The sequence below is a fragment of the Camelus ferus genome, chromosome 16 (assembly GCF_009834535.1).
Source record: "Camelus ferus isolate YT-003-E chromosome 16, BCGSAC_Cfer_1.0, whole genome shotgun sequence".
Taxonomy (NCBI): domain Eukaryota; kingdom Metazoa; phylum Chordata; class Mammalia; order Artiodactyla; family Camelidae; genus Camelus; species Camelus ferus.
Window position 1 is genome coordinate 40575635 of NC_045711.1, and position 27305 is coordinate 40602939.

The 27305-nt window shown below is 38.2% G+C and overlaps 2 protein-coding genes across 2 annotated transcripts in view; one reads left to right on the forward strand and one right to left on the reverse strand.

Annotated features, from left to right (window-relative positions):
• Positions 1 to 16417, forward strand: part of NUFIP2 (nuclear FMR1 interacting protein 2) — a 29631-nt gene extending 13214 nt beyond the window's left edge. Inside the window, exons 3-4 of the mRNA XM_006184951.3 lie at positions 5659 to 5691; positions 7916 to 16417. Of these exons, the coding sequence (XP_006185013.1) occupies positions 5659 to 5691; positions 7916 to 7968 (86 nt within the window). The 3' untranslated portion in view covers positions 7969 to 16417. The remainder of the gene's footprint in view (positions 1 to 5658; positions 5692 to 7915) is intronic.
• Positions 16418 to 16940: 523 nt separating this feature from the next.
• On the reverse strand, positions 16941 to 23488 carry CRYBA1 (crystallin beta A1). Its single transcript, XM_006184950.2, has 6 exons — positions 23419 to 23488; positions 21958 to 22022; positions 20831 to 20949; positions 19382 to 19523; positions 17794 to 17936; positions 16941 to 17341 (listed from the first exon to the last, which is right to left on the reverse strand). The coding sequence occupies exons 1-6, from the start codon at positions 23447 to 23449 to the stop codon at positions 17194 to 17196; spliced, it is 648 nt and encodes a 215-aa protein (XP_006185012.1). The 5' UTR covers positions 23450 to 23488; the 3' UTR covers positions 16941 to 17193.
• Positions 23489 to 27305: the final 3817 nt, after the last annotated feature.

The window sequence follows — 27305 nt, forward strand, 5'->3', positions numbered from 1 at the left end:
ATTTAGAAGTGGTCCAGAAAATTCTGTTGTGGTGTAGCTCCACTGGGAATATAGGATTAAAATTGATACACTGACAAGTTCATTAAGCATCTCCTGAAAGGTGGTGACTTATAACTGCCTTAGTCAAATTTACTTGAAAATGCACTATATTGCTTTAGGGGTATAGTCAAAAAAGGGGGCAGGTGGGGAGAAATTTCTGATAGGCTTCTTTGCAAAAGGATAGGCAGGTACAGTGACGGGTTGAGAAAGAGAAAATCAGAATAGCAAAACCAGTGTTGGGATAGCCAGAAATCATCAAAAGATGGGCAAGTCTGAATTAGATGAAAAGCAGAATTTAAATTTTTGTCACTACAGAATTTTACAGCATTTTGTCTAAAATGGCTAATCAATAAGGGATTGGGTGGTATGATTACTGGTAAATTGATCTGAGGGTTCTCAGTTGTGGGAGTCACCTTGTTTTGCCTTATGTTTGATTTATTTTCTTTTTGCAGGGAGCCATTATGTGCTTCTTAAAATGTTTAATGATTTTTTTAAATATTCTAGTAAACTGGAACAGTAGTATGTTTTCAATTTTAAAGACAAAAAGTTAAGCTTCTAGTTTGCTCTAATCCTCTTAGCTTCAGTCTTTTTCTTTGAAGGATTTTAGAGTTAAATGCTGAATTTATTTGGTCAGAGTATATGAAATTGCTGTTTTTGTAGGTCAAAAAAGGTTGAGTATTAGCAGTTTCAAATGAGTATTTAATACGACTTTTTTATATATTACTTCCTCATTGATTTATGAGTAGCATTTCATTCAAATCAACATTTATTTTATTGTGCCAAGCATGTGTGAAGCAATGATGGTAAATAGAAAGGGAGAGCTCATGTTATTAATGAGCTCAGTCTAAAGGGGAAACATACATGGAAAGAAATATTATTACTAGTGTGATTGCTCTATAGAAAAATGCATTTCAAACATAAAGAAACCCCTAAGGTAGGTGGTGGGATCAGGGGAGGAGAGTAGTCAGAATTCAAAAAAGAAGTGGAAGTTAGCTTATTTATTGTACAAGAATAGGCAGAATATTTTAGGTGGAAGTGGAGTAGTGTTTGAAGATTGCCAGTCATTCCAATGTCAAGGTGAACAGTGCAAGTTAAAAAATCTTAAAGTTAGTCCTCTAATTTAATTTATTAAGGTACCAGCTACTGTTTCAAATGCTAGAAATTTTATACAAGACAAAAACAGATCCAGTCTCCATGTCAGCAGTGAGAATCCATTGAAGTGTTTAGAGCAGTGTGGTCACTATAAGATTTGTATTTTTAAAAGAAGAGAATTACAACCATGGTGTAGAAGATAGAAAGTGAGGCTGGATTGATGGCAATAGAGGCCAGTTAAAAGACAGCTGCAGAAATATTCATAAGATACCACTGCTTGAAACAGGGGCAGTGACATTGGGCTAGAGAAAAAGGGATAGATAACTAGAAAGTTATAAATGTCTTAACTTTAGGTAAGAATTGCAGTAGTTGAACATTCCTTCCCTAAATTTTCTAGTTTGCATTTCCTTAACTCTACCCACTCTCCTATTTTCTACATGTTTAATATAACCTTCCTGGTATCATTTTCTTTCTCTCAAATGTTGATGTTCCTCCAGTCCCATTTTCATGCTACTCAAACTCTCGGTAATACCTAATTCTGTTGCTGTGTATTAAGCTTAAGACTTGAGCTGCTTTTACCCTAAGTTCGGACCATATATGTTCAGTTCAGTATCACCACTCAAATTCTGTTTATAGAACTGAATTTATTTTTTCCCCAAACCTGCTTGCTCTTTCTTGCCTTCCCTCTTAGTAAATTAACATATAGCCCTTATCGTTAAGTTATATATAGGTCCTCTCTCTAACATCTCCATTCTTTTCCATCTCTAATAACAACTGTTCTAATTTCTTCACTTTTGCAGTAACATTTACTGGGCTCTTTTCCTGTATTGTCATTTCATCCATTCTCTTCAGCTGCCTCGAGGAATCATTCCTAATTTAGTATAGGAACCTCAGATTTCTTCAGTGGCCTCCCTTCCATCTGTATTATTAAATAAACTTCCTTTCATGAATGCTTTATGCTCTATCCCCCAAATAGCAGAATAGCTTTCTCTGACTCTTTCCTTGGTGACTTTTTTCATCTCTGTTTCCTAAATAGTGCTGTTCTTTATCTAAATCTTTTCCTCTTAGTGACTTACTAAATTACTGCTAAAGCATAGGTCAGTAAACTTATTTTATAAAGGATCAGATAGTAAATATTTTAGGCTTTGTGAGCTATAGGGTCTCTGTTGTAATTATGTGTTACTTGGTTCTGCCTTGCACACAAAAGCAGCCATAGGTAATATTTACAATGGGTGTGGCTCTATTCCAATAAAACTTTATTTACAAAAACAGGTGGTAAGTAGAACCTAGTTTGCTGACTCTGCTTTTAGCACACCTTTTTTTTTTTTTAATACTCTCAAGTTTTGTGCTGATGCTTCTACCTAGAAAAGCTACCTGTTTTACCAAGCTCACAGAGGCAGAGCATTTCTTTCTGTTTTTGCATCTATATCCCTAGCCCCTAAGTAGTGCTTTTTAATCCACTTCGAATTAAGAATTTGTAGGTAATTGGACATTGACTACAGGAAGCATTGTGATAGGGAGCTATGTAGAAAGTAGTCTGCTTTAGAAAATTGAATGTTAGATTTTCTTTATTCGATGAGTGGCATAACTATTTGAATTTTTAAATTTTAATATAGTAAAATTTCAAATTTGGATGGTGGTGGTCTGAATGGCAGCATTTTAACAAAATAAATTGTCTACTTTGGTGTTTCTTGCATATAATCATGCAAACAATATTTGATTTATTTCCCTTTTGCATCTTAACTTTGAGTTTCATGGAAACAATTCTAATCAAGGAAATCAAGTTACTACTAGTTATAGAAGTAATTAATATTAAATAACAGGGAATTGCATTCATTTCTCAGTTCAGCTCTTCAGGTAATGCTGATTTCTCAGCTAAAAGCTAGGCTGGTGCATGGTTAGTTTTTTAGCTAGGTTGTACATCCCTTTTCCTTCTTCAAAAGTCATAGTCACACGTAGCTGACTGTATTTCAACTAAAAAACAAAACAAAACAAAAAACAAATCATAGTCAAATTCACTACTCCAGAACCTATATTTGAGGGTAATAAAATTTTCTTGCCAGAAATAATTTAAAATCTGTACTATTAGAGTAGATCGTAAATCTGAATATTCTAGTTTAATAAAGCTCAGGAAATGTCTTCAGTTCATTAAAGAAATGGAGTGTTTGCAAATAGTTACTTTTGTCTTTATTCTAAAATTTGTATATTTACTTTGCTTTTAAAGTAGTATGGCTGCTACTGTGACTCTTGAGCGTAGTGTGTTCCCCCCAAAAAGGGAGGGGGGCAGAGGCAGGTTGAGGTTTGTTGTGGGGAAGAGAAAGGGAAATGTTACAGCATAGGTGTCCTAAAATGAAAAATTTGTTACTTTCTTTTCTCAACATACAACTAAATACAGATTTATCTTTGCAGTAAACAAACTTAGAATAGTGAGCATCAAGTAATCTGTGTATACCAAAATTCTTAGGAATTTATTTGTTGCAAAATGTGAGATTTCTGTGCTTTAACTAAAGAGAGGGAAGAGGTTGATTGGATTAATTTTTTTTGTAATGAGGGCAACCAATGAAAGACCTATCTTTGAACTTAAGCCATTCTGAGATCCAGAAATTTGTAGATAACAGCTCTAATGACTATGGCAGCTATTCCTAATTGTAACTGATGGGATTTTAGAGATTTATTGAAGTGATTGATGTAAGTGCCATGACTAGAATTCCTTTCCTGATACATCTTCCCCCCCCCACCCCCCGCAAGATTAGACTGGATGACAATTCTCTCTCCTTCTCCTAGGAGATAGGAATTTTTCTGCCAATCTTCGGATGGACATCTGCCCAGCAATTTAAAGGCCATAGTATACAGCTAAACTTTTGGACCAAGTGGCAACCAGTGCATTATTCTCAGTCTTTGTTTCGTCAGGGAATTGCTATGATACTTTGAATGGGATTTTATCTGGGTAATTACTTTGATCATTTTCAGTAATTAACCTATTGCTCCAAACATCAAAATCTTCAGTTTTTTAGAAGTGAGTTTGATGGGGGTTGGGGGGCAGGGAGAATGTGATTCTACCGTTGTCAGTCCCCATCCATATACATAAAACAAAAGTAATAATTTTGGATCTATAGACTTACTTTCTTTCAGCCCTGGGGAGCCATTAATTGTACCTTAACTGTAATCCATGTCCAGATATATCTGATTTTTTTTTTAATTGAAGTATAGTCAGTTACAGTGTCAGTTTTTGGTGTACAGCATATTTCAGTCATATATATACACACATATATTAGTTTTCATATTCTTTGTCATTATAGGTTACAAGATACTGAATATAGTTCCCTGTGCTATACAGAAAAAATTTGTTTTTCAGATACATCTGATCTTAATGAGCTCCAGTTTTATTTTCTTTATCTATAATTGGTTGCTGATAAGTTATAGAATACAATTACAGAGAGTCCAGTTATACAGAATAAAATCACCTTTTTGTCTTTTCAAAATGGTACCATGGAAGAGCACTTGTTCTCAGTGCTAGTTATAGTTATTCCTGAACTAAGTAGTTTTTGTTTACATTAATCTCCTAGTAGAGTACTTCCTTTTAAGGAACAATTCTTGGGTTCTTGTGGATTCCTCAAGACTTCAAATATCCCTTCTGTGAAGCTTTCTCTTACGCTTCCAGGTAGAGTTCTTGCCTTCTCTCTATATGTCACTATAGTTTGGTCATGTACATACTTTGCTTCTAAGATACTAAAGTAGGCACATTATAGATAATCATATTTGAATGGAATTGGAGCAAATAAGGATTGTATGTTATTAATAAATAGGTATGCATTGGCATTTTGACCTTACAGGTTAAAATAAGAGTAGATTTGGTTTGGAGGAGAGAACTATCTGCCGATAGCCTAAGAGTTAAGTAAAATTTTAATGAAACATTTTAAGCATCAGACTTGCTTAATCAGATTTGATGAATGCTTCATTCAAACGACTTGGGCACCTTGTTGAAGGGTTGTGGGTTGCCCCCCCCCAAAATAAATAAAAACCAACCTTGGTGTTTTTTAATAACTGTTATAAAAGATATATTTTATTGCATGCTTCTGCATATCTTTGCTGATTGCCTAGGCAGAATTGTTCTTTTGGCAGTTTGATTTCAAATAATAATTGACTTTCTGTAATCAACACTTAACGGCCATCTGAATGACACTCAAGAATTACAGGAAAATGAGTGTTTTGTAGAACTGCTACTTCAGCCCTACCTCCAGCCCAGCAAGAACCAGTCTAGGTTGTTGGTTGCTTTTTTTATTTGTTTTTTTTGTTTTTGTTTTTGTTTGGGGGGGGGTTGGCTTTTTTTTTTTTTAAGATTATACACCATTAAAATTTTTTGCAAGATTGACCTTTATTCTTTATGCTCTATCACCTATATAGGTTCTTAGATTTAAAGTGAAAAGCATAGCTTTGAACTTTGCTCTTGGTTTATAAAAAAAAACCCAAACCTTGTATTTAAAAAAAGTTGGTGTGTAAAAATAATCCTTTTTTTCTTCTTTGCAGAAATGGAATCTGTTTGGAATTTGCAGAAACAAGGTAAGAATGGTTAGGTTATCTGAAATGTTAGTATTAATCACTAATTACTGTACATTATTTTGAGGTCGGAATAATGTGAATAGTGGCCTACGAAGTAAATATCCTTTGTATTTTGACTTATTTAATAACTACAATCAAAGGGCACTAGCTGCCATACTAGGACTGCTAAAGATGGGATAATACTATAAGTGAAAAGAATGTATATGAAAGTACTCTTTACCTGCTACGTGAAGAACAAGAATATCTTTTTCCCTTGATTATGAAAGTAAGACAGACCATAAATATTTCTAATCTAGGAAACCAACATGAATAAGTGTTTCCACTTACAGCCAGTCTTTATCTGTATTTGTGTGATAGACAAGGGGTAGCCCAAGAACTGACATTCATAGTTTAGAAAAATATCAGCTGTTTTAGAAACCTTATTTGGACTGTATATTCTTTGAAAAGATGATTAGAAATTTAAAGAATAGCAAATTAGCTTCCTTACTCCCATAAATGAGATGTGAATAGCTGGAGGGCAGAGGGACTAGATAATTCACATCTGGATAATTTGAAATTTTCAAAAACTTTTAATTGGTTACCCTGATTGTTGTGTACCTTCTTTACAAATACAGTAAAATATGGTAGTTGTGGATACCTGAAATAAAGTGAGTTTTGGTTTGGAGAGTTAGTCAGTAATAGATTTGGGCTTTCATAATCCTGTAATTGAATTGGATCCCACTTCTCATCCACTTTGCTAGTTAAAATAAGTGAATTTCAAATGGCTGTGAAATTCCTAAAGTTTTTCAGAACTTGACATTAGAAATTCTGTTTTCTTGTTTTACAAATTAGGAAGGTGGGGGTGGCGGGTTTAGGCTCAGTGGTAGAGCATGTGCTTAGCATGCCTGAGGTCCTGGGTTCAATCTCCAGTGCCTCCATTAGAAAAAATAATACACCTAACTTACCTCCCCCCTAAAATTAAAAAAAAAAATTAAAAAACAAAACAAATTAGGAAACTGAGACACAGAGAGGTAATTATATAAGGTAGAAAGTATCGAGACTAGAAAGTAGGTTTTCTTGATTTTCCAACATTGCTTCTTCCACCTTCTCTCTTGTCCTTAGGCCAGGTCTTTTTTGTCAAGAGAGCTGTGGCCTGAAGGTAACTAGCAAGCTCTTAGATTATTTTGAGTTGCTTTCTATGTACCTTCTTAACTGAAACAAATTTTTAAAATATAGACTATCAAATATACCCTGCAAATGTAGACCTACCTCCAAAATGGCTATTAATTGTTGAGAATGAGCATCATCATCTCCATGGCAAGTTGCTAGTGGATGTCCCTTGGAGTCCCAAAAAGGATATTGTATTATTTATGGACTAAGATTGGTTGCTTAGGTGAGCTGGAGTTCTTCAATATTATTTTCAGGCCTTTATACTTTTCTGTTAGGTGACAAGTTATTGGCTCCCTATTTTTCATTAAAGCATGTGTACTTTAAAAAGTTCTTAGGATAGGTAGACATAGTAGTATGTAATAAGATCTTTGCTCTCCAGAAGAGGGGAGCATACAGATGAACATTAAGAATTTAAAATAGCACTGAAGTCTTTGCCCAGACACATTGTAACTGTTTTATACTTGAACCTAGGATATCCACGGATTTTTGCTACTGCTGAGAATAAAGTCTAGTGGTGTATGGGAAATGAGACGGAAGAAATAAGTCATAATTGGTAGTTTTGCAGACTTAATTTAATCTGAAGTTTTTGGTGCTATGTGCTACTTGAACAGTTCCTTACTAGAGAATCCACACTGGTTAAAATAAATTTTAACTTCATTTTGCTAAGAAGAACAGAAGAAAATAAATCAAAGTGTTTATTTTAGTATTGAATCATTGACAAATTTAAGCTTTGTCTGCTTTTATCAGTTGTGCTACTTTCATTTTATAATCAGAAGAAACAAATTATCCTTGTTAACTGAATTCAACCCTCTAATCTGTAGGTGTTGGGGCCCCTCACTGGCTAGAAGAAAGACCCTGATTCTGGGAATCCATTGGGATAGTGAACTATTTATTGGGTTAAGAAAAAGTGGATCACACTTGTGTTAATACAAAGAGGAAATGATCTTTAAATTGTGTTTTCATAAAAGGGGAAGTTTAAATGATGATGGTTCTTTGGGATTTGGTTTTTGAACATGGGCATTTGAAGATTCTAGAGCTTGTTTTTTATTTATGTATTTCTTTTTTAACCCTCCAGATCCCAAAAGGATAATCACTTACAATGAAGCCATGGATAGTCCAGATCAATGAAGGACCAGACTGCCTATTTGTAACCTTTCTGCAGCATTAGAGCCACCGTTCATGGGGGACACAAGGCTTTTATGCTCCTAGATCTTCAACGCAGCAGAGGAACCATAAGTAGAATCACAGGATAATATATACAAATATATATATATACATATATATATATAGTTATTTAAAAAAAGGCAACTGAAAGTAATTAGACTTCTTAAGGAATCAAATTTATTTCAAGAGACTACACATGGTTATTTAATCTTCGGTACTGAATAGTTTTTTTTTTCTTTTGTTAGTTTTTGTTTTTAAGTGTGAATGCAAGTGATTAATGAATATGGACTTATTAACAAGCGTGGTTCTAAAGTTCCTGCTGTCATCAACTTGGGCAACAAATGACCCACTGGAAAGGCAAATCCACTTAAAAGATCTCTATCTTGTTCTGTGACTAAAGTGATACACTAATCATGGGGAACCCAGAATGATTCAACATTTTCCCCCACTCTTCCCTTGATCTTTTGGTTATACTTTGAGCCCTGCGAGAATGCTGGATAAATGCCTTGAAGTTTGCAGGGGTGGGGTTTTTTTTGTTTTTTGTTTTTTTTAATATGATTTGCATGTCTTGCCAGGAGTTAAGCAGCCTCTGTGGGGTGTTGGGGAAATATTTTTCTTTCCTTTTATTTTTTGTGGGGTGGGAAAAGGGGAGGGAATTGAAGTTCTACAATTCTGGAATAGTTGGTGGTACATAGTTCACTTGACTTTGGTTGCATATTGGACTTTAATAGTAAAAAATCCATAAGTGTCATTTGAAGAAAAGTTACAGAACAAACAATTGGCTTTAGATACTTAATACATGGAAAAATATTCCTGTGCCCATATTTTAATGTAATTGTATAAGTGGGAGCAAAAATATATTCTGCTTTTCAACTGTAGGTGCTCCAGACTTGCTCTCTGTCACTAACACTAAATGTGCTGTTTTTCTTGTTTTTCATCAAACATCTGAAGAAAAACTTCCGTACCTTTCTGTAAATTCTTTTAATTTCTCAGATATATCTTAAAAGGGGAAGAAAAAAGTCCATGAAAACTATAAAACTTCATGTTTTTAGCCAGTAAGGAGATAATAAACCCTGCCTATAGAAAGTGTGTTTTCATGCAAACTATACTTCTGAGCTTATTAGCTTCTAATTATATTCTAATAAATATATTTTATTACTAGAGCAAATGGGTTTTTTAAGGACAATAATGTGAAATTCTGGAAATTTTCTTTTGGGCAGAGAAGAGCATTAGCCCTGTCTTATCACATTACCATCCTGTTGCACTGCAGCTTGTATATAGCATGCTAAAATAAATTTTTTTGTGTGTGCAAAAACTAAGGGTCCAATTTAAGATTGGGTGATGTTAGTGGCATAAAAACAAGTTCTCTGGCCTGACATAGATAGCATCGCACCACACACACACCGAAATTAGTATATCCATGTATGTTAAATACAGGTTAAAATAGCAGGGCATTTATATAGAGAGATGTAGTCTTCTAATAAAAGTAGACTGGATCCCCTTAGGTATTTGGGGAGAAAGTAACTACTTTTGCTCAACCCTTTTGCGTAAGAAATGTCCAGTTTTGAGCGACTGTAGTATGGATGAGTTTTCTTGTTTTGTTGATTATTTGAGGCTTTTAATAAGTAGTTTGTGAAAGAAGTTGTTGGACTCGGCATAGAGTAGAGAAAATATCTTTATAGTCTGGATTTCTGCCCTGCTTAGATTTTAAAAGTATAAGCATGGATTGCCAATTCCACTTGATGTAAACAAAACTTTTATACATAATATATATATATAATAACTTATTGTATCAGTCCAGGTTCAGAAACTTGTGGTAGGCCAGTTCCAGATAGTTTCATTTCACCTGTAAACTGTATCACTTTTACTGATATTGTAATTTTCAAATGTATAATATGTTTACAGATGTGCCCTGCATTTAGTCTGCCTTGTTCTATTTTGATTTTTGTTGAGTCTCCTGCCTGCTTGCCAAAAGCTAGGATGCTTCAGGCCCATGTACAATTGAAAGCAGAGGCATCCTTGAGCTTTAAAGCATTGAACAAACTGGAAAAATGCATCATACCACATACTGAAGTGAAAGAAGTCTGTGTTTTTGTGTTTTTTTTTAAATAAAAATTTTCAAAAGGTTAAAAAAAAAAGATACAAGGTTGATTAAAGGATAAAAAAGACTCCAGTTTGTTTTATAGGTTTTAAAGTTCTGCTGTGTGTTCAATTGCCTTGTGTAACCAACCACTTGTCGCCTTAGGGCCAGGTTCTTCCCCCCCGCCCCCCTCCCCTTCCTTTTTTAAAACATCTATTTTGTTTTCCTGGAATTTGAAAGCTCTTCTGTCTCACAACTCACAAGAAACTTTCTGGGTTTGTGACATACAGAGGTTGAATGAATATATATTTTAAAAGGAAAAAAAAAAAAGCCCCCATCTGAATTTTTACTTTAGAAGCAACACTTACTTTAAAATATCTTTTGAAAGCTGAGGTTGCTTTCCAGCTTCCTTAACATACCGCTTAGGCCTCCCATGTTTAGAGAAGCCAAAAAGAATGTATCCCTTCTCTGTTTGTCCAAAGGTTTTTGAGAGTCTCACTTCTAAATGAAACGATGCAACATTTCACTTTGATTTCCCCACTGAAATTTCTTTGATTATATGGTTAGAGGTATAAAGTTAGGAATGTCTCTTAACCTTCTGGAAACCCTAGTGCCCCATCGTATTAACTGTCAGTATTTTTTGGGCATTGGGTGAATGGGCTTATTTGCCTAGGTACAAGCAGGACTTGGGAACATAACTCCTTTGTGCTGTTTGGTAACACTTAACTCTACTTGTCGCAATCTTTCTTCCTAGGTCCTCACACAATTCCTTACAGAGCACTTATTAAAAAAAAAAAAAACTTAAGAGTTGATCTGTTTTCTGATTATTTTGTGTAAGCTTCTAAACTTCAGCTGTGATTAATTTAGCACATTTAAATAACATTGATGTGTTATTGTTCGGTATAAAGAATTTTTCTTCAACTCAGAGTATTAGTACTGTAGCATAAACCAAATACAGTCTAGAGGGGATTTTTAACATCCCTCCATTATAAAGACTGAAAAGGTGTGTGTTTCTGTGTGTGTGTGTTGAATGCTTGTGTATGAGAGAGAGAAGGAGATATTAAAAATTAGTAAATGAATGTGTGTAAGACATTGTATTAGTATTCAGAGAATGAACTTGTATTTATTTTGTGCCATTTGTTTTCATTACACAGAATAAAGTCAGGTGGTTTTAATCCTTAAAAGGGTAGTATTTGAAAAATGGCACTAAGAATGAAATCATGACCTATTTTTTTAATAGCTATGAAGATACTAATTATGGGTGAAGATTTCTTTTTAAATCTGTCTTGATCGTAGGCTTCTGTGTCACATACCACTCTTTTGCAGATGTCTTGAATAATTCCCCTTCCCCACAAAAGACAGGGTGTATTTACCTTTCTCTTTATTCACCCCACTTTGCTGAACTGAAGTTAATTCCATAGCCTTTCCTCTGACCTTAGTAATGAGCTTTCACATACAGTGTATTTACAGCATCTATAGTTAGCCCTTCCTCCTCCTCTGCTTTCTGAGAGGGGAAAGACAATAACTAGGAATTTGTTAATGCCAGTTTTTTTCTTGAAGTAAATGGCTGGAGAGCTTCTCTCCATTTTAGAATTTGCTGTTCTTAATCCTCTGCTTACCTAATCATCACAGAATCTGCGAAAACTTTATAAAGAAGTAAAAAGTGCTGCATTGTTTTTTCAAGTAACAGTTTCTAGGGAAAATATGATAAAGCTCAATTATGAGTGTTGTCCACAATATAAAATGTGTTTTCTTCACACAACATTACATAGCAGCAGTAGTTTCATGCTTGGTTGTTAGTAGGCTTGATGCTAATTCATTTGAAGGCATCTAATGATTTATTTTTTGCTGTAAACTTTTTAAAACACAAAAAAGCCATTTAGTGTGAAATTGTCGTATACCAAATGGCCACAGTCAAGGAAATCTGGAAGAGGACTTTACTTGATTTTAAATTCCACTAAACAAGGAAGGAGTCATCCTTTGAAGGCTTTCTTCCTCAGAGAAATAGATGAAAAGTCCAAATTCCTAGAATTATGGGTATCATTATACCATTGGGCCATATCTTCAAGTAACACATGATCCCTCTTATATCCTGTGCTAATTATGAAACACACTATATTGGGACAAATGTATGTTCTCATCAGGTCTGTTGATGTTGCAACAGTTGATGTAGATTCTGATCAGGCAGTGTCTTAATACCGCTACCCATAATTTTACTGTTGTATTTTAAAGAAGGTAGAATTTGCTCATCTTTTTTTCCCCGCAAAGTGTTGATATTTGTTTAAAGGGGAGGGACAGAGGACAAAACTAGAAGAATAATAGCTGCTCTTCAGTTTGCAGAGACACATAGGTTGTCGTTAGTTCTTAGTATCAACGTTACTTTCATTAATTAATTGACAGAGCACCAGGATTCTTTTATAGTGAGAAAGATGGGCTTCTGCTTTAAGTATCTTAAAATGTTGCTTTTTAAATATTCATCAGTCTGAGATGTGTGAGAACCAGGACCACCCTGGGTTGGTTTAATGAATGATGAATCATTGGCTTCGTTCAAAAGCACTACTTTACTGAGGTTTAAATTAAAGTTCACACCCTTTTGGTACTCGAAAAGGGTCTCGCGAATAAGAGTTTAAAGTAGTCTGCACAATAGAAACACCCGGTGAACCATGAATGGTTTGTTGCTTTTGCATTACTAGGAGTGTCAAATAGCAATGATGGGCTGGAAACTTACAGAGCAGCCATCCTCACATATGGGATTGCTGATTCAGACTTCCCTATCCATAAAATTTTATGTCCAGAGTTCTAAAGCCATCTTATAATACTGCAGTATCCCTTTTCTAACAGCCTTATTAAAGTAGCTACAAACATTTATTTTCCAGTTTAGTTTCACTTTCGCTGCATATCAAGAGTTTTACTCTACAGACCAACAAACCAACTTGAGGTAAATTATATAGCTTTCCATATATCCTTTTTTCCTCAGGTGCTAAACAAAGGCTCCAAAAATGGATACTGCTTTAGTAATGTCTGTTTTCTTAAATATTTCTTTTGCTAGCTGTAAAGACTTGATGTTAACAAAAATGGTTTTAATATGTAAATATGAGTGAATGCCTTTAGTTTGCCCTTGTTTGTTAGTTTGTTTCATCCTCTATAGAGGAGGGTCCTTTCATTATCTTGAATACATTTCATTAGGTATTGTTGCATTTTTAGAATGAAAAAACAATTATTTCTGTCTTGGATTAATCCTGCTGCTGCTATGAGAAACTGAAAATCAAGAATGTGATGCACTTTTTACATTACTATAAACCGTACCTTTATAGGTTGCTTTGATACCTTTCCTGTAGCACAGCCACTAACAAAAGTGAATGAATTTAAAAATTCTCTTTTGGAGGTAATCAGTACAAGTAATTATTTATGGTATTGGCCTGTGAAGGACATTAACTTAAGAAAATACAAATTCTGTTAGTATTACACTTTTTGGCCTTAAAGTGTCTTCTACTACTGAAAATATTCTAAATCTTAATTTTGCTTCTGTTTTCCCTCTCTGCCTCAAAAGGAGGAGTTGGAAGGAATGGCTTGAAAGAAGTAGTATCGTTGGTTTGTTGCTGATCTATCTTTTAGAAAGAAAACAATTGTCTACTATATAATCTGAGGACTTAATTTTTTTTTGTTTGTATACAGAGGAGAAATAATGATGCCCCAAGCCAATCTAATTTAGTTGAATCAATCAAAACTCCAACTGTTCTGCTTCTCTAGTCTATTTTTGCTTAGTGAAGATAAACTTTAGTAGAATGCTACTTGACAAGAGTAAAAGTCATTTCTCAAGCACATAATCAAACTTGAAGGAGATTGAGCCCAATGTGATGGAGGAAAAAACACCAAACAGGGTGGAGGAATATGAGAAAGATGTGGTCCAAAGCTATCTGGTTATATTTTGATGTTGCCAATATTGCAAAGCCAAAATTTTAATTTGCTTATTTAATATATTTGTTGGCCAGAGATCTATTTTTATATCAATGTGCCTTGCATGTATATTTAAAAAAAAATTGGAAAGGCCATGCCTGAGATAGTTGATGGTTCTTACCACCTCACGAATTTTTATGCAGTATGGAATGCTCATTCTATCGCCCAACTGGTGCTCTCTGTTTAAAAGTTATAGATCTTGTCACAAACTGGAACTATTTTATAAACTGGGAAAGTGATTTAATTTACTTTGGTTTTGTTTTTGTTTTAATCCCTAAGTCTGTTAGTGGCTGTTCTGTAGTGGGAAATAGTAAGAACATTCTTCACTTCCTTTTTCTCTCCCCTTAGCACCTTCAAGTAATGTGATGACACCATTTCTTGTGTGCTTTGAAGAGTTTCAGCCTGCTGTTTCCTTTAGTGTTGTAAAGTGTTATAAAAAGCATTGTTTGCAAAATCTAGGGAGATAATGGAGTCCACTTTAATTTGGAATTCTATGTGAGCTATGATCCAAGTTATTGGCTTTTTCCAACTTTAAAAGTTTTTATTGTTAAAGCACCTTGCTTAGAAAATTTTAATTATTTATGTCTGCAACAATTGTCTCAAAATAATGAACTGTGCAATTGTCATTAAAAAAAAAAAAAAAAGATCTGAACTCTCCCTACTGTGACTTGTTAGTTTCTCTGTATTTCCTGCCAGTGTAAATGTGAAAAGCTTTGCTTGCATTACGTTTTAGAAATGCATTTTGCACACTCGAATTTTCCCGAAGCTCCATGAAAAGGTTAGATCTAAGTAGATGAATAAAGCTATGCACATGTTTTGAAAGTTCAATTTGTGTGTCATTACCAAAAGTGACCTATCCTTGTTAATTTGCTGCTCTGAGCTTCACCATCTTTAGAAACATGACTCAAAGTTACAGTTCTGGGCTAGCTCATCAGTGGGACTAGAAGAGAGGAAAACTGGCACCTATATAAATAACTTAGGTTTAAATGAGAGCTTGACTTGTATCTTCTAAAGGGCTTTTTTGAAATAGGGCAGTTTTATCAGCTTTACAAACTCTTGGATACTCTTCAGTGAACTTTTGGTTTATTTGGTCAGATAGAAATGGGAAGTAATTGAAACTGAAATGAAGGAAGGAAAAAAAATTAAAAAAAATAAAAACAGTGCAGTTTCCAAAAAAAAAAAAAATGAAGAACCTTTGCCACATGGAGTTCTGTGACAATTTATGTCTTAAACCTGGTTTAAAGGTAGGATATCCTTTTTACCTTTGCTTTAGCATAAATTTGATTTACTCAGTGAATGATTGACTTCATTAGAATCATTCATTTAAAGATCAAAGCACAGGTTGTTTTAAAGATAATACGTATCTTAAAAACTGCCCAAGCTTATTAGAGCAAATTTTAAAATTGGGCTAATTTGGTTAAATTGCTGCAGTCTGCATGTACTAAATAGCTTTACTTCACATGTATGTGTACTTAAAAGTTTGTGTAGATGTACTGGACAGATTTTGTCAAATCATCTTTTTAAAAGATTGTTTTGTATTCTCTTCCGAACCTTTCTAGACGAGGCTAATAAGTTTATTAAGTAGAGATAATACTAACGGTATTTCCCATCTGCTCCTAGATAAAGAAGTATTTACATTTTATAGCTTTTTCCTACGTGTAGGATTACTTCTCTGTCATTAAGTGTGCTCCTGATGTATGTTGTTGATTTGCAAACACAGCAAAACCCTTCCTTCTGTATCTTCACTGAGTGACAGTTAAAAGCTAAGTCTACTGTCAAGACTTAAGAGGTGGCCCGTAATGCATGGCCTTAAAAGGCATGAATGCAGGAGTGTAGCATCATCTTAGATGGCTATGGCTACTCCTCAGCACCTGTCAGTAGATCACATGTTCAGTCTTAGAACATATTAGAGGAGCAAAGTAATTTCTGTGTATTGTGTGCATCAGCACTTAGGAGCTGAGTTACCTCTTAATCTGGGGGAAAGGACAACTAGCAGGCTATAACCATGTTAGAGGATATATTTCCTTCCCTCTCCCAATTAAAAAAATGTATTTTCAGTGTTTGTTTTGCCCAGTCAAAAAGATAGGCTGATTTTCTAGATATAAGAACAGTGGCTAGAAATTTACCCTTTTGCTGAATGCTTACATATTTGCCATAGCTGTTTCTGATGTCATGGATTCTGAGGAAGTGTCAGTTATGTGATGATCTTCCTTATTGATGTCTTACTTCATGTTCAGTGTTTTAAAAATATAAATTACAAACACTCTACATCCATACCCAGATTTACTTATTTTATCAGAAAAAAAAACTTGAGAAATTTGTAGATCAAATTAAGAGACAATAAGTGTACATTGTTGAATAAAAAATTTTCAAGTTTCTGAGGTGTTTGTCTTATCTTTTGTGTGCTTTAATTTAAAAAAAATTACTGAAAACTAAGTTAAGATTATGACACGGATATTTTTTAAAGGGTCAGATGTACAAATAATTTAAGTCCTAAAGTAGCATGGTCTTATGTCATGGATTTTTTTTTTTTTTTGTGATTATACAGGTTATTAAGGTGCTTGGAATTGGCACATATATTGAAAACTCAGCTGTGAGAGCAGCTATCCTGCTTTTTGGCATGACACTGAACTTTATGTTCTTTCAATTGAAATTAAGAACTAAGCAGTTAAGCAATATGGCAGTACATAAATGGGAAACATCCTGTTTAGCATTGCTTTGTCACAAGGTGAAAAAAAAGCAGTGCTAACATCAACATTACTAGAGTGGGGGATGAGGAAAGATGCAAAAACATTCACCAAAAGTGTGTTTGTCACTATGTAGACTGATACATTTGGGTTATATGCTTTAGTGTTCTTTGAAATAGGGAATCATTGTCCTTGGCCTGGTAAGTGACTTGCAAGGACACAAGGGAATTTGGGGTTTATTTGAAGCTTGTCTAAAAATTCTCAGCCCTGTAAGTGTGATTTTATAAAGCAAGGTAGTTAATTCAGTCTACAAAGTTGGGTTGTTTTTTTTTTTTGTAATGACATTTATTGTGGATTTCAGCAGCTAACATTTGAAAGCAACGTCTGAGCAGAACATAAAACTCATTCTAGATTGCTTAGCAAGGTCTCATGCTTGAAGAATTCTTACTTGGAGCTTTTAATCCACTATTGTTGGATACGGCGAATCGATTGAATCTGGGCAGTCTGGGCATGAGAACCCCACTCTCTCCAGTGTTTATAGTCTCCTCCATGATGGTCACACTCCAAGATATACTGATAGCCACGGTATCCAGGATACTGGTAGCAAACCCAGCTAGAAAACCCAAACATATTGGATTATTAAAACTAGTTAGGAACCTGGTCAAAACCCTAAAACCTGAGCCTCTTTCCTCAAGACAATGATATGGAGTACTTTTAGGCTTAGAAAACAATAGCCATCCTAAATGTGCTAGGTACCATTTGTGAGCAGATGGCTACAACTAGCTGAAAATTAACCTTCATTATTAAAAAAGAGACAAGAATAGTTAACATGAATGCTGCTTCTGTAGAGGAATGTCTGTGGTAGGAAAAACTGACTTTAAGTGGTAGCTGATACCAAGAACCTTAGAATCAAAATTACTCATAACTAGAATGTGACAGTCATGCCAATATGACATCAATGTATGAAATCAAGTAAGACATGACCATTGATGTATTAATATTCACAAAGCTTACATTTTACAAGAGGTACTTTGGAATGAGTTCCAGCTATGTTTTTGCACTTACGCTCCACATTGTATCTTCATGGAACCAACTTCGTTGTTGAACCAACCCATGGCTTGCAAGGAGGGGTAGTCATCAGTGAGTTCCCACTGGCGTCCAATAAAGTTTTCTTTCTCAAAGATGGTAATCTTAGACTCCTTATGATTCTGTAATACAGAAATTAAAAGAAGTTTAGTACCAGGGTTAAGGCATTCTTTGTAATTCTTTACCACATTTTTCAAATTCAAAACTCCTGATTTACAGAAGGAAGTACATCATTAGTTGTAAAAATATTTCAGGCAATACAGAGATTTTTAAAAATTACTCATAATCCTTTTTAATCCAATTTCATACCATATACAAAATATACAAATAACTGATAAAATGCCTTAGTACAACAAAAGACAGCTGAAAGGAAGTATGACAGCAGAAAAAAATATTTGCATCACATAGCTAACCAAAGGATTAATATTAATATGGAAAAAGTTCCCACAAATTAATAGGAAAAGTAAGCCCATGCGTGTGTGTGTGCATGCACGGTGTTGGAAACAACGTAAATGTCCAGTAGGGTATATGAAGACTACACAAGCATTAAGAAGGCAGGGACTAACCTTTATGATATTTCAAAAGTAGGCAAAATTAGCCCTAGTAATAGAAAGTAGAAAGGAGCAATTGATTGGAAAGTGACACCAGGGGACTTTATGGGGTGATGGGATTGTTCTATATTTGATTAAGTTGTTGGTTACATGGAAATACATGTTTTTCAAATACATTCCATCATGAGGATATAAACTTAGGATTTGTGTATCTTACTATGTGTAAATTATACCTTAGAGGCGGGAAAAGTGGAGTTAAAGTGAGATGAGAACACATCCAGTTAGGGAAATAAATACTTTTAGTTCAAGAGCTTTTGAGTTACCATCTCTACTACTTTAATTTTGGTGGGACTTTAAGGTGAGATCATTGACAACTAAAGTCATGAGAAAAATCACATGATACAGACAAATACTTGGAAAGGTTTTAGCCCAGCCTCACTCAATATAGGTATCATTTTTTGACACACCCTTGGGGGTGGGGGATCATCCTGTTTCTGCTTGAAATCCTCCAAAGACTAGAAGCATTCCATTCTGATGCATAATTAAATAATGCTTAGTGTTAGAAACAAGAAAGTTATGAATCAAAGATAAGAGACACTGAAAGATTTGCCTATTTCTTCAGTCATCCCCATTTACTAAAGGGTTACTTCGGCATTTCCATTCCTAGGTAAAATCCTGCACAGATTGAAATTTAACTGGTCAAGGATCTACTTTTCCTACACGGTAAGTGCTCTTACTAGTTATCTGATTGCACTTTTGAAGATCTGAGCTTTAGAGTGTCTGCTTCCTGCCACCCAAGTAAGAAGGCCCTTACTTAATTAAAAGACCATCTAGCAGAAAATAATCAAATGGTAGACTTAGAAACAGAGGGAGCAGTGTTTTTCTTTTCTCTTTTACACTTTATCCTTCTTCCTGCCACATTTCAGCATAACTGATGGGAAATAACATTGTCAGTCCACATGCACTCTCTTGCCCCACCCACCACAGGCACAGAAATGAAAATTTCAAGGACTCACAGCTGAACAGATGGGGCGGAAGGACATGAGTCGCTCGATGTGATAGGCATTACTCCCACTCCAGGCATCCCAGCGAGGGTACTCTCCTCTCTCCAGGACAAACTGTTGCCCACAGAAGCTGGTATGCTCATAACCAATCCAGCTGCCAGAGACAAGTAATGATGTTTGTTCATGGCGTTCAGAGCTTATGTGGCCTTAGGGAGAAGGCATCTTTTGTGTTAGATGTTAATAGTGGGGTAAAATATCAAGCCAATTCCAATAGAGCCATACAAAGTAATACATCTATTACAAGAAGTGGAGCATGAGCTGGCAGTTACACTATGTGGGTTTATAAATGCAATATTTGTTTTGGGGTTATCCACTGAAAAGGTCTACTTCACTGCCCTGAGTAGTATGTTTTGGCAAAGTGAGGCTAAAGTTATATTTCCTTTTTCTCCAGGTAACCTTATTCTCTACTTGGGGCTCTAGGTTTGGGGTCTAGTGACTGACTATTGCTTTGGCTCCAGCCAAACGTACTGGCTTCTTTCAAAGGAGGCAAAGACATGACTAGATAGCTGATGGATAACTAGCCTCTTGTTTCCTTGTCACTTTGTGGGTCCTTCCTCCTGCACATCTAATACATACCTATACCTTATCTATTAAAACACCTCAGATCAATTTTTCACAACCAAGTCTCAGTTACTGATGACCCTTAAAGTAAAATACTTTACAAAATACTTTACAAAGAGCTCAGTTTTGGAGGTGAACAATCTCTGGAAGCCTATCTACATGAACAACCAGTTCTGTCTAAGCCAAAGGAGAGTTCTTGCCTTTATGTTTTCAGGCTGATGATAATGACCTCAACTAACCCGCCAAGAGTAAGAAGACAAAACAAGAAAGGATCTTCCTCGCCAGGGAGATTAACCACCACCAAGACACTGCTGGAAGACTAACTAGGAACTAATGTAGGTCCAAGCCCTGGGACTGAGTTCCTTTTTACAGAGAAATTAGCTAGCAGTGTCTGCTCTGGGACATGCAGGAGGTGAGTTAGCTGTAAAGAGGCCTCAGCTTGATAATCTTCCTCTTTATGGATTTTCTGTAGGGAAGAAAAACTCAAGGGGCCTGGGGCTGTTCTGAGACAACCCCAGGTTGCAGCCTGTGGTCTCCAGAAACGCAGAAATGATTACCGCTGCTGTCCTGCCTCATGGTATATGTTTCTTTAATCACCCCCCAGAGTACCAAGGCACTAAGAGTCTCATTCATGTTTCTTTTAGCTTCGAGTTACTGAATTACACAAGTAGTGTTTTGTTTTGTTTTGTTTTTTGAGATTGCGTCAGTATGGAGGCTTCTCTCCCAGCAATGATTAGAGTCTGGAGAAACATCTTTCTTCCTTGATTCCTACTTTTATAGTCACATGTCTGAAGCAACCAGAAATAAGGAACCTGAGGTTCTGCCGAGGTCCATACTCACGCGCCACATTCCACCTTGAGAGACCGGACATTATCAAAACTGCGCTCAGAGACATTTGGGCAGGAGCTGGTGAACTCCATCCTCTTGCCTTGGAAGTTCTCCTGGTCATAGATGGTTATCTGAAATGGGATTTAATGGGAAAACAGAGCTGGAATGTGGTACATCAGGAAAAACAGAGGCCCAGGCCAATATCTTCACCTGTGTCTGACCCTATGTTTTCCATCACTAGCTGTAGCCCAGGATACCTGATGAGATCTCGTCCAGTGTAGACAGAGTAAGAAGGAGTTTGAAGTAATACCACTGGTTGGTGGTGTTCACATGCCCAATCTAGGAATGAGGTGTGGGGATTGGCTTATGATAGGAATGGTCTGCCAGAGACAATAGCTGGCCCAGTGGACATATCAAAGACTCGTGGACCCTTATTCCACCATGCCTCCTGCATAAGTGTGGCCCAGAGGCCAGGATTTTGGGAGACCCAGGGGCTCTCTGCGGATTATTTCTTAGCTTCTCCAGCCACACTTGCTATAGAAATCTAAAGTGTAAAGGGAAAGTTGTGATAAATCCCTTTCATACCTTGAACTAGAACTTGGCTCTTGAATCTGGCTAGGGGACAACTCCCCAAGCTGTGAACCAGACTCAGAGTTGACCCAATGAGGAGGGTAAGGGTGTTGGGGGAAACAGTGGCTAAGTATCAGCCACTTCAGGCCATGATTACAACCAACCTCAGGTTTGGGGTCAAGAGACAAAGGTCCAATCATTTATTTGGGGTCTGGTGGCAAATCTCTCCTCATTTCTGGGTCCTCAGTTTCTCCATGTTATAATCCACTCGGGCTGCTCTGTTTTAAGATAATTTCAGCAGTATGGAGGAGAGTTGACCTAGAAAACTAGGTATCATCTCCTACCCATCATAGGCTTCCAGGGTCACCCTTCTTCTGTCCAAATAGGGCATCTTGAGATTCTTTCTGAGACAGCATCTGGACTTTGCGTGGACCCTTCCCCTACAAGCTGGTGTTTTATTGGTCGGTCACTGCCCCATGGAAAAGCGCAGCTCTGGGGCCTGCTCTGTGGTAGTATCACACCCCCTGCCCTGATGGATTCCTGTTTTTGTGTGATGGGGATGAGCTTACCTTCCATGGCCCCACAGACCCCGGCATGGGGTTAGTTTGAGCCATCTTGGTGGTTGGAAGGGATTCTGGAAGATAGAACACACACCAGTGTCATGGCCTCTGGGGTGGGGGTGGGGTGGTGAGGAACACAGGGGAAAATGAAAGACGCTTGAAGTCCAATAAACAGACTTTGGTTGGGATCCTGGCTCTGCCTCTCACTAGCTGAGCCTCAGTTGTTTTCTGTCAGTAAAGCTTCTACGTGCAGAATTCTTGTAAGGATTAGAAGCAATCATTTCAGTAAAGAACTGCACAGGCATCATGACCCCCCTGATAAATGTTGCTCTCATCCTCTTGCCTGCCTCCAGGCACCCGCTATAGGTGGCAGCATTGCCTCAGTCTCCCATGCCCCAACAGAAACTCCTTGGCAACCATCTATCCACACCCTTCATATTACTAGTATGTGATCTCACTCTCACCTGGCTCCCCGCAGCCCTCAAACCGACCAGCTGTGGGTGGCCATGCTACCTTTCCCTCCCTACTTCTCTGCCTCCTGGACCTACCTGGCCTTGGCTCTGCCTCCTAAGACTTTGCTCCTTTCCCCAGCCTGTGGTGACTTGCTTTCTCTCCTGATTTCCAGCGCTCATCACAGTACTGATCTGTGTTCCTATTGAATGCGTCCTGGGCAAACATGTCAATGGCAGGGCCTCGGTCTCCTGAGTGACTGATGTAGCACTGTGCTGAGCCCATGTTGGGGTGGGGAGGGTTGGAGGAGGGAGATGGGTGGCACTGAAAAAGACTTATGGAAGGAAAGTGAAGAAGAGACGAGGATAATAATAGCTAATGCTTAACAATGGCTCCCTCCATGCCAGGCCCTGTTCTAAATGCTTTACATGCATTAATAATACACTTGATCTTCAAAATGAGCCTACGAGGTAAGTGCTGTCATTATCCCCATTTTATAGAGGAGAATACTGAGGCTCAGAGCAGTGAGGTAGACAGAAAAGATGAGGAAGAGTAGAGGAAGGAAGGACGGGGGAAGGCGGGAGGGAGGGAAGACAGAAGACAGGCAGGTGTGCATCCGTTTTCTTAACTCAGAACAGCCCTTCATGGCCTTTCCCTCTGGCTAGCATTGGCCCAGTGACTGATGTGGGTAAACTCAATGATATATCCTTCCATTCTGAACCTCGGAATAAGCATTTCTGAGCTCCTATCCCGAACCTTCTCCCTATGCCCCAGGATCCTGTCATTTCTTGGGGTCCCGTGCCCTCTCCCAGCCATGGCTGCTAGGGCAGTGGTTATTGTCATTTAAGTGACTTCTCTTGGAGTAGCAAGAGAAGGCAGCCTCCCCCTGGAGTCCCCTAGTCTTTTCCAACCATCCCAGGAGGCTCTGACCCCAAGGCAGGAAAACGGGGCCCCCTCCTGAGCCTGTCTCTGCAGGGGAAGGAAAAGAAGGACCAGGACACCCGCCAGAGCCTTACTCACCCAGCTCCTGCTGCACAGTCTGGGTCTCCATCTGGTGCCACTTCCTCTGCGGCCCTGCTCTTTATAGCCCCACGGCCGATGGCCTCTGGCCCTGTCAGCACTCTGCTTTCCCTCTGCTTTTGTTCTCCCTGATCCCAGAGCTTTGGTGGCTCAGCCTGCTGGGCAGGCATCCCTCAGGGCTTTGTTTAAACCTGGGATACAGAAATCCAGAGAGGCCCCGCTGCCGTGGGGAGGTTGGCAGTGCAGGCCTTGGCTGCTGTGGACTTGCTCTTAGAGCAGCTGGGAGGTGAGCACTTGTCCCCTGCCCTTCTCCAGATTCCTCACACCACCCCAGGACCTTCCTAATACCTTATGTCACAGCGAACACATCAAAACGCGCCTCACTTCTCATACAGGATATACATTTTGTTGTCGTTGTTGTTTCAATAGGTGAAGGATTATTGCAATTCTGAACTCTATTAAGAAAAAAAAATAGTTCACTGTATTCTTGGGAATCTTTATTATACCATGTTTATATGTATAACTATATAAGAGTTGAATTTAATTATGATCAACTAGTAGATGTGAATCTCTCTGCAGCTATCTTTTAAAATATTTATTCACTTTGATTTTGCAGTTTTTTTTTTTTAGGGGTTCTTTTTTTTATTTTGATTTTTTTAAATTGAATTATAGTCCATGTACAATGTTGTGTCAATTTCTGGTGTACAGCACAATTCTTCAGTCATACGTGAATATACATACATTCATTTTCATATTCTTTTTTTACCGTGAGTTATTACAAGATATTGAAATTTGGAGCCAACAAATCTTTTGAAGTTTTTTTTTTTTAATATATTGCTTTAGGCCCTTAGCAAACTCACAGGCCAGGGTACAGTACCTGAAGTACCCTGACAGGTAAAATGATTTCTCCCTGGAATTTCAGGGCACTTGAGGGGGGAGTGTGGGGTAATTGTGGGCCTCCCCAGGAGCCCTGAAGGGGACGATACGTTGTTCAAGCATCACAGCTACTGTGAGGAGCAGGAGGGTGCCACGGGTTGGGAGGGCGCTGAGCCTGGCAGACATGAGTTCAGATCCCAACTCCCCTGGCTAGGTAACTGGGCAAGTCACTCAGCCTCTCTTGACCCCCATCCCAAAAGGAGATACTCTTTGTCTGACACATTGTAGGTTTATTATTATATTACCCTACTCTCTTTCTGGTGATGGATACTGCAGAAAATCTCATAGCTGCTTAGAGAGAGGAAGAAATTTTTCCCAGTAGACTTCTCCCAATCCCTCTGCCAATCTCTCCACCCTGTGGCTCAAAGTTTGTCGGAGCTCCCTTTTCTCAGAACAACGATCAGGGGGTGAGTTCTGGTATATACCCAAGTATTTGCAGATTTGGCAGAACATTCCAAATGGAAAGGTCTGAAGCTAAGCGCAGTGAGCCACCGCAGGGCGTTTCGGCCGTTTGACTAACTGGTGATGTCTGGATCAATGTCTAGCAAGGGATAGAGTTGCCTTGGGGGTCACGGCACACTCTGGCCAGCTGGTGGCTATGCAAGGGCTTAAGGCATCAGCTGTCCAGGGCTGGGGGTTCTTCCTCACCTTTCCTTTTCTTCCTCCCCAGAATCAGGGTCCTAGGGGAACACTTATTTGTCCCTTCATTCATTCCCTGACCCCTGGACTGGCTTAGGTACCCCCACAAAGTACTCTCATGGCACCTGGTACTTTTCGATTATTGTACTGATCATGCTTAGAAATTACTTCAGAAACTAGAAATATTGGGCTCCCAGGAGGGAAACTGAGGCACTTGGGGCCCAGCTATCGGACAGCATTTTCACAGTATTTTTCTATGTTTTTTAGGTTTTGAACAATATGGACATATTTTCCTATCAAAACAAAGTTATTTTTGAAAATAAAGAAGCTGCTTAATTATCTACTTCTTCCACTAGACTCCATCCTCCATGAAGACAGGGCTTCTGTCTTGTTCATCATTATATCCTCAGCTCTGTAAATATATTTGAATGAATGCATGACATCCAATGACAGGGTTTTGTGACTCGGGGGGGCAGAGATGAAACGGACAGATAGTCTTCACTTACCCCAGCCACAATTGACCTGCTTGTGCTGTATTTATGCTGCATGCACTCTCAGTGTCTTAATTTGGGAGCTTTACACCCTACTGTTAGCTCCATGAAGACCAATTGAGGCAATTTTTAATTTATGCAAAAAAATGGGGCTTTTATGCTTAATTGAAAAGCCCAAACACGTGCACAAAACTATTGTAAGAGGGAAAATAAGAGTTACTGTGCAAACAATTTACAAATATCCATCCAGTTTTCCTGGAGTCATAAGCAACCCTAGCCTGTCCTCTGTCCACTTTCCTCAGTTAAGCCCCAGGAAGCTGGAGAAGGGTTACCAGATCTCCAGCGCTACCATCGTGCTTTCCAAATGTCACCTCAATATGATTCTTAACCAAATTCTAAAGAATTCCCCCTCCCACATCATTTGGAACTGTTGTTTCACCTGCCCCATGATGATTATGCCCTCAGAGCTCCAACTCCCTCCACCATCTCTTTCAAGGAAAGTTGGGGCAGAGGCACTCTGGAAGTGGGAATGAAGGGAGAAACCAGCTTGTACTTCCTTCTCCCAAGCTGGGTTTGGGTCTCTCTTGTTCATCCTTAAAAACAATAACTACAGCTTAGAAAGCATTTACTGTGAACCAGACACTGCCTCCTTTATCCTTGCAAAAACCCCATGATGTAGATCATTATAATACCCATTTTACAGAGGTGTTAACTGAGATTCTAAAGGGCCAAGTTCTGGGCCAAGGAACCCAGCAGGGACTTGAACACATGTCTATCTGACTCCAAAGCTCATATTCTTTCCTCTGGGCAACCCTGCTTCTCTGGAATGAAGTTGGATGATAATACCTACCTGACGCACTGCTGTCAGATGAAGGGAGATGAAGGTGTTTAGGGAAGAGCATGGGACCCAGTACGATCAATAAATGGTAATTATATTATTGGTTGTTCCAAATCAGATACCATCTGGTGCCAGATTCTCATAGAGGTTAGTGGGAGCAAGCAGCAAAGATTTTGGAAAAATTTATCAGATAAAAAAATATTTTCTTTGAATTTGGAAAAGACCACATTCAATCAGTTTTTTCCCCAATATTTTTCTTTATTCCATTAAAGCAGCACATTCAGTCTGTCTCATTTTCTTCAGGGCATGGGTCTACTGGGGACATGCATTGTGAACTCTTTTCTAGCCCACACCTCATTGCATGAGGAGGTGGGCCACTGGCTGTCCAGTGGGATGGGCCTTTAGATTTGGAGGTGATGACTGACATGGAGGAGAATGAGACAACCCCCAAACGTAACGTGGTCGATTTTAACCTGCGGCTTCTCAACACCAGGGCTACATGCCAAGCATGGTAGACGCTCAGTAGAATTTTATGGATGGCTTGGAACCCTGGCCTTGCCTCTGAGCCCAGGGAGCCTCACAGGATGAGGCCCAGGGCGGGAGGGGTGAGGTCATGGGGCCAGGGCGGCCCCTGGACTCAGCACTTTTTGGCAAGAGCATAATGGGGCTGACCAGGCGGCTGAGCAGCACTTCTGTTGTTTTAGAATAAGCAGGCAGGGTACAAAGCAAAGGGCCCAGTCAGCGTTCAGCCAGCACCTACCTCCCCCATGAGGGGCTGCTTCTAGGGGACCTTTTTTGCCCTTGTTCTTGCTACGCCTTTAAACAAGTAGGAGAGTCAGGGCCTGGCAGGGCCTGAGAAGGCACAAGCCCTGGGAGAGAACTTGGAAGCATCTCAAGCCTCCAGCTCTTTCTGAGCACTTCCTGTGTCCAATCGTCCCTCTGCTTGCAGGCGGAAACAGATGCCCGCATGCCTGCTGGGGATT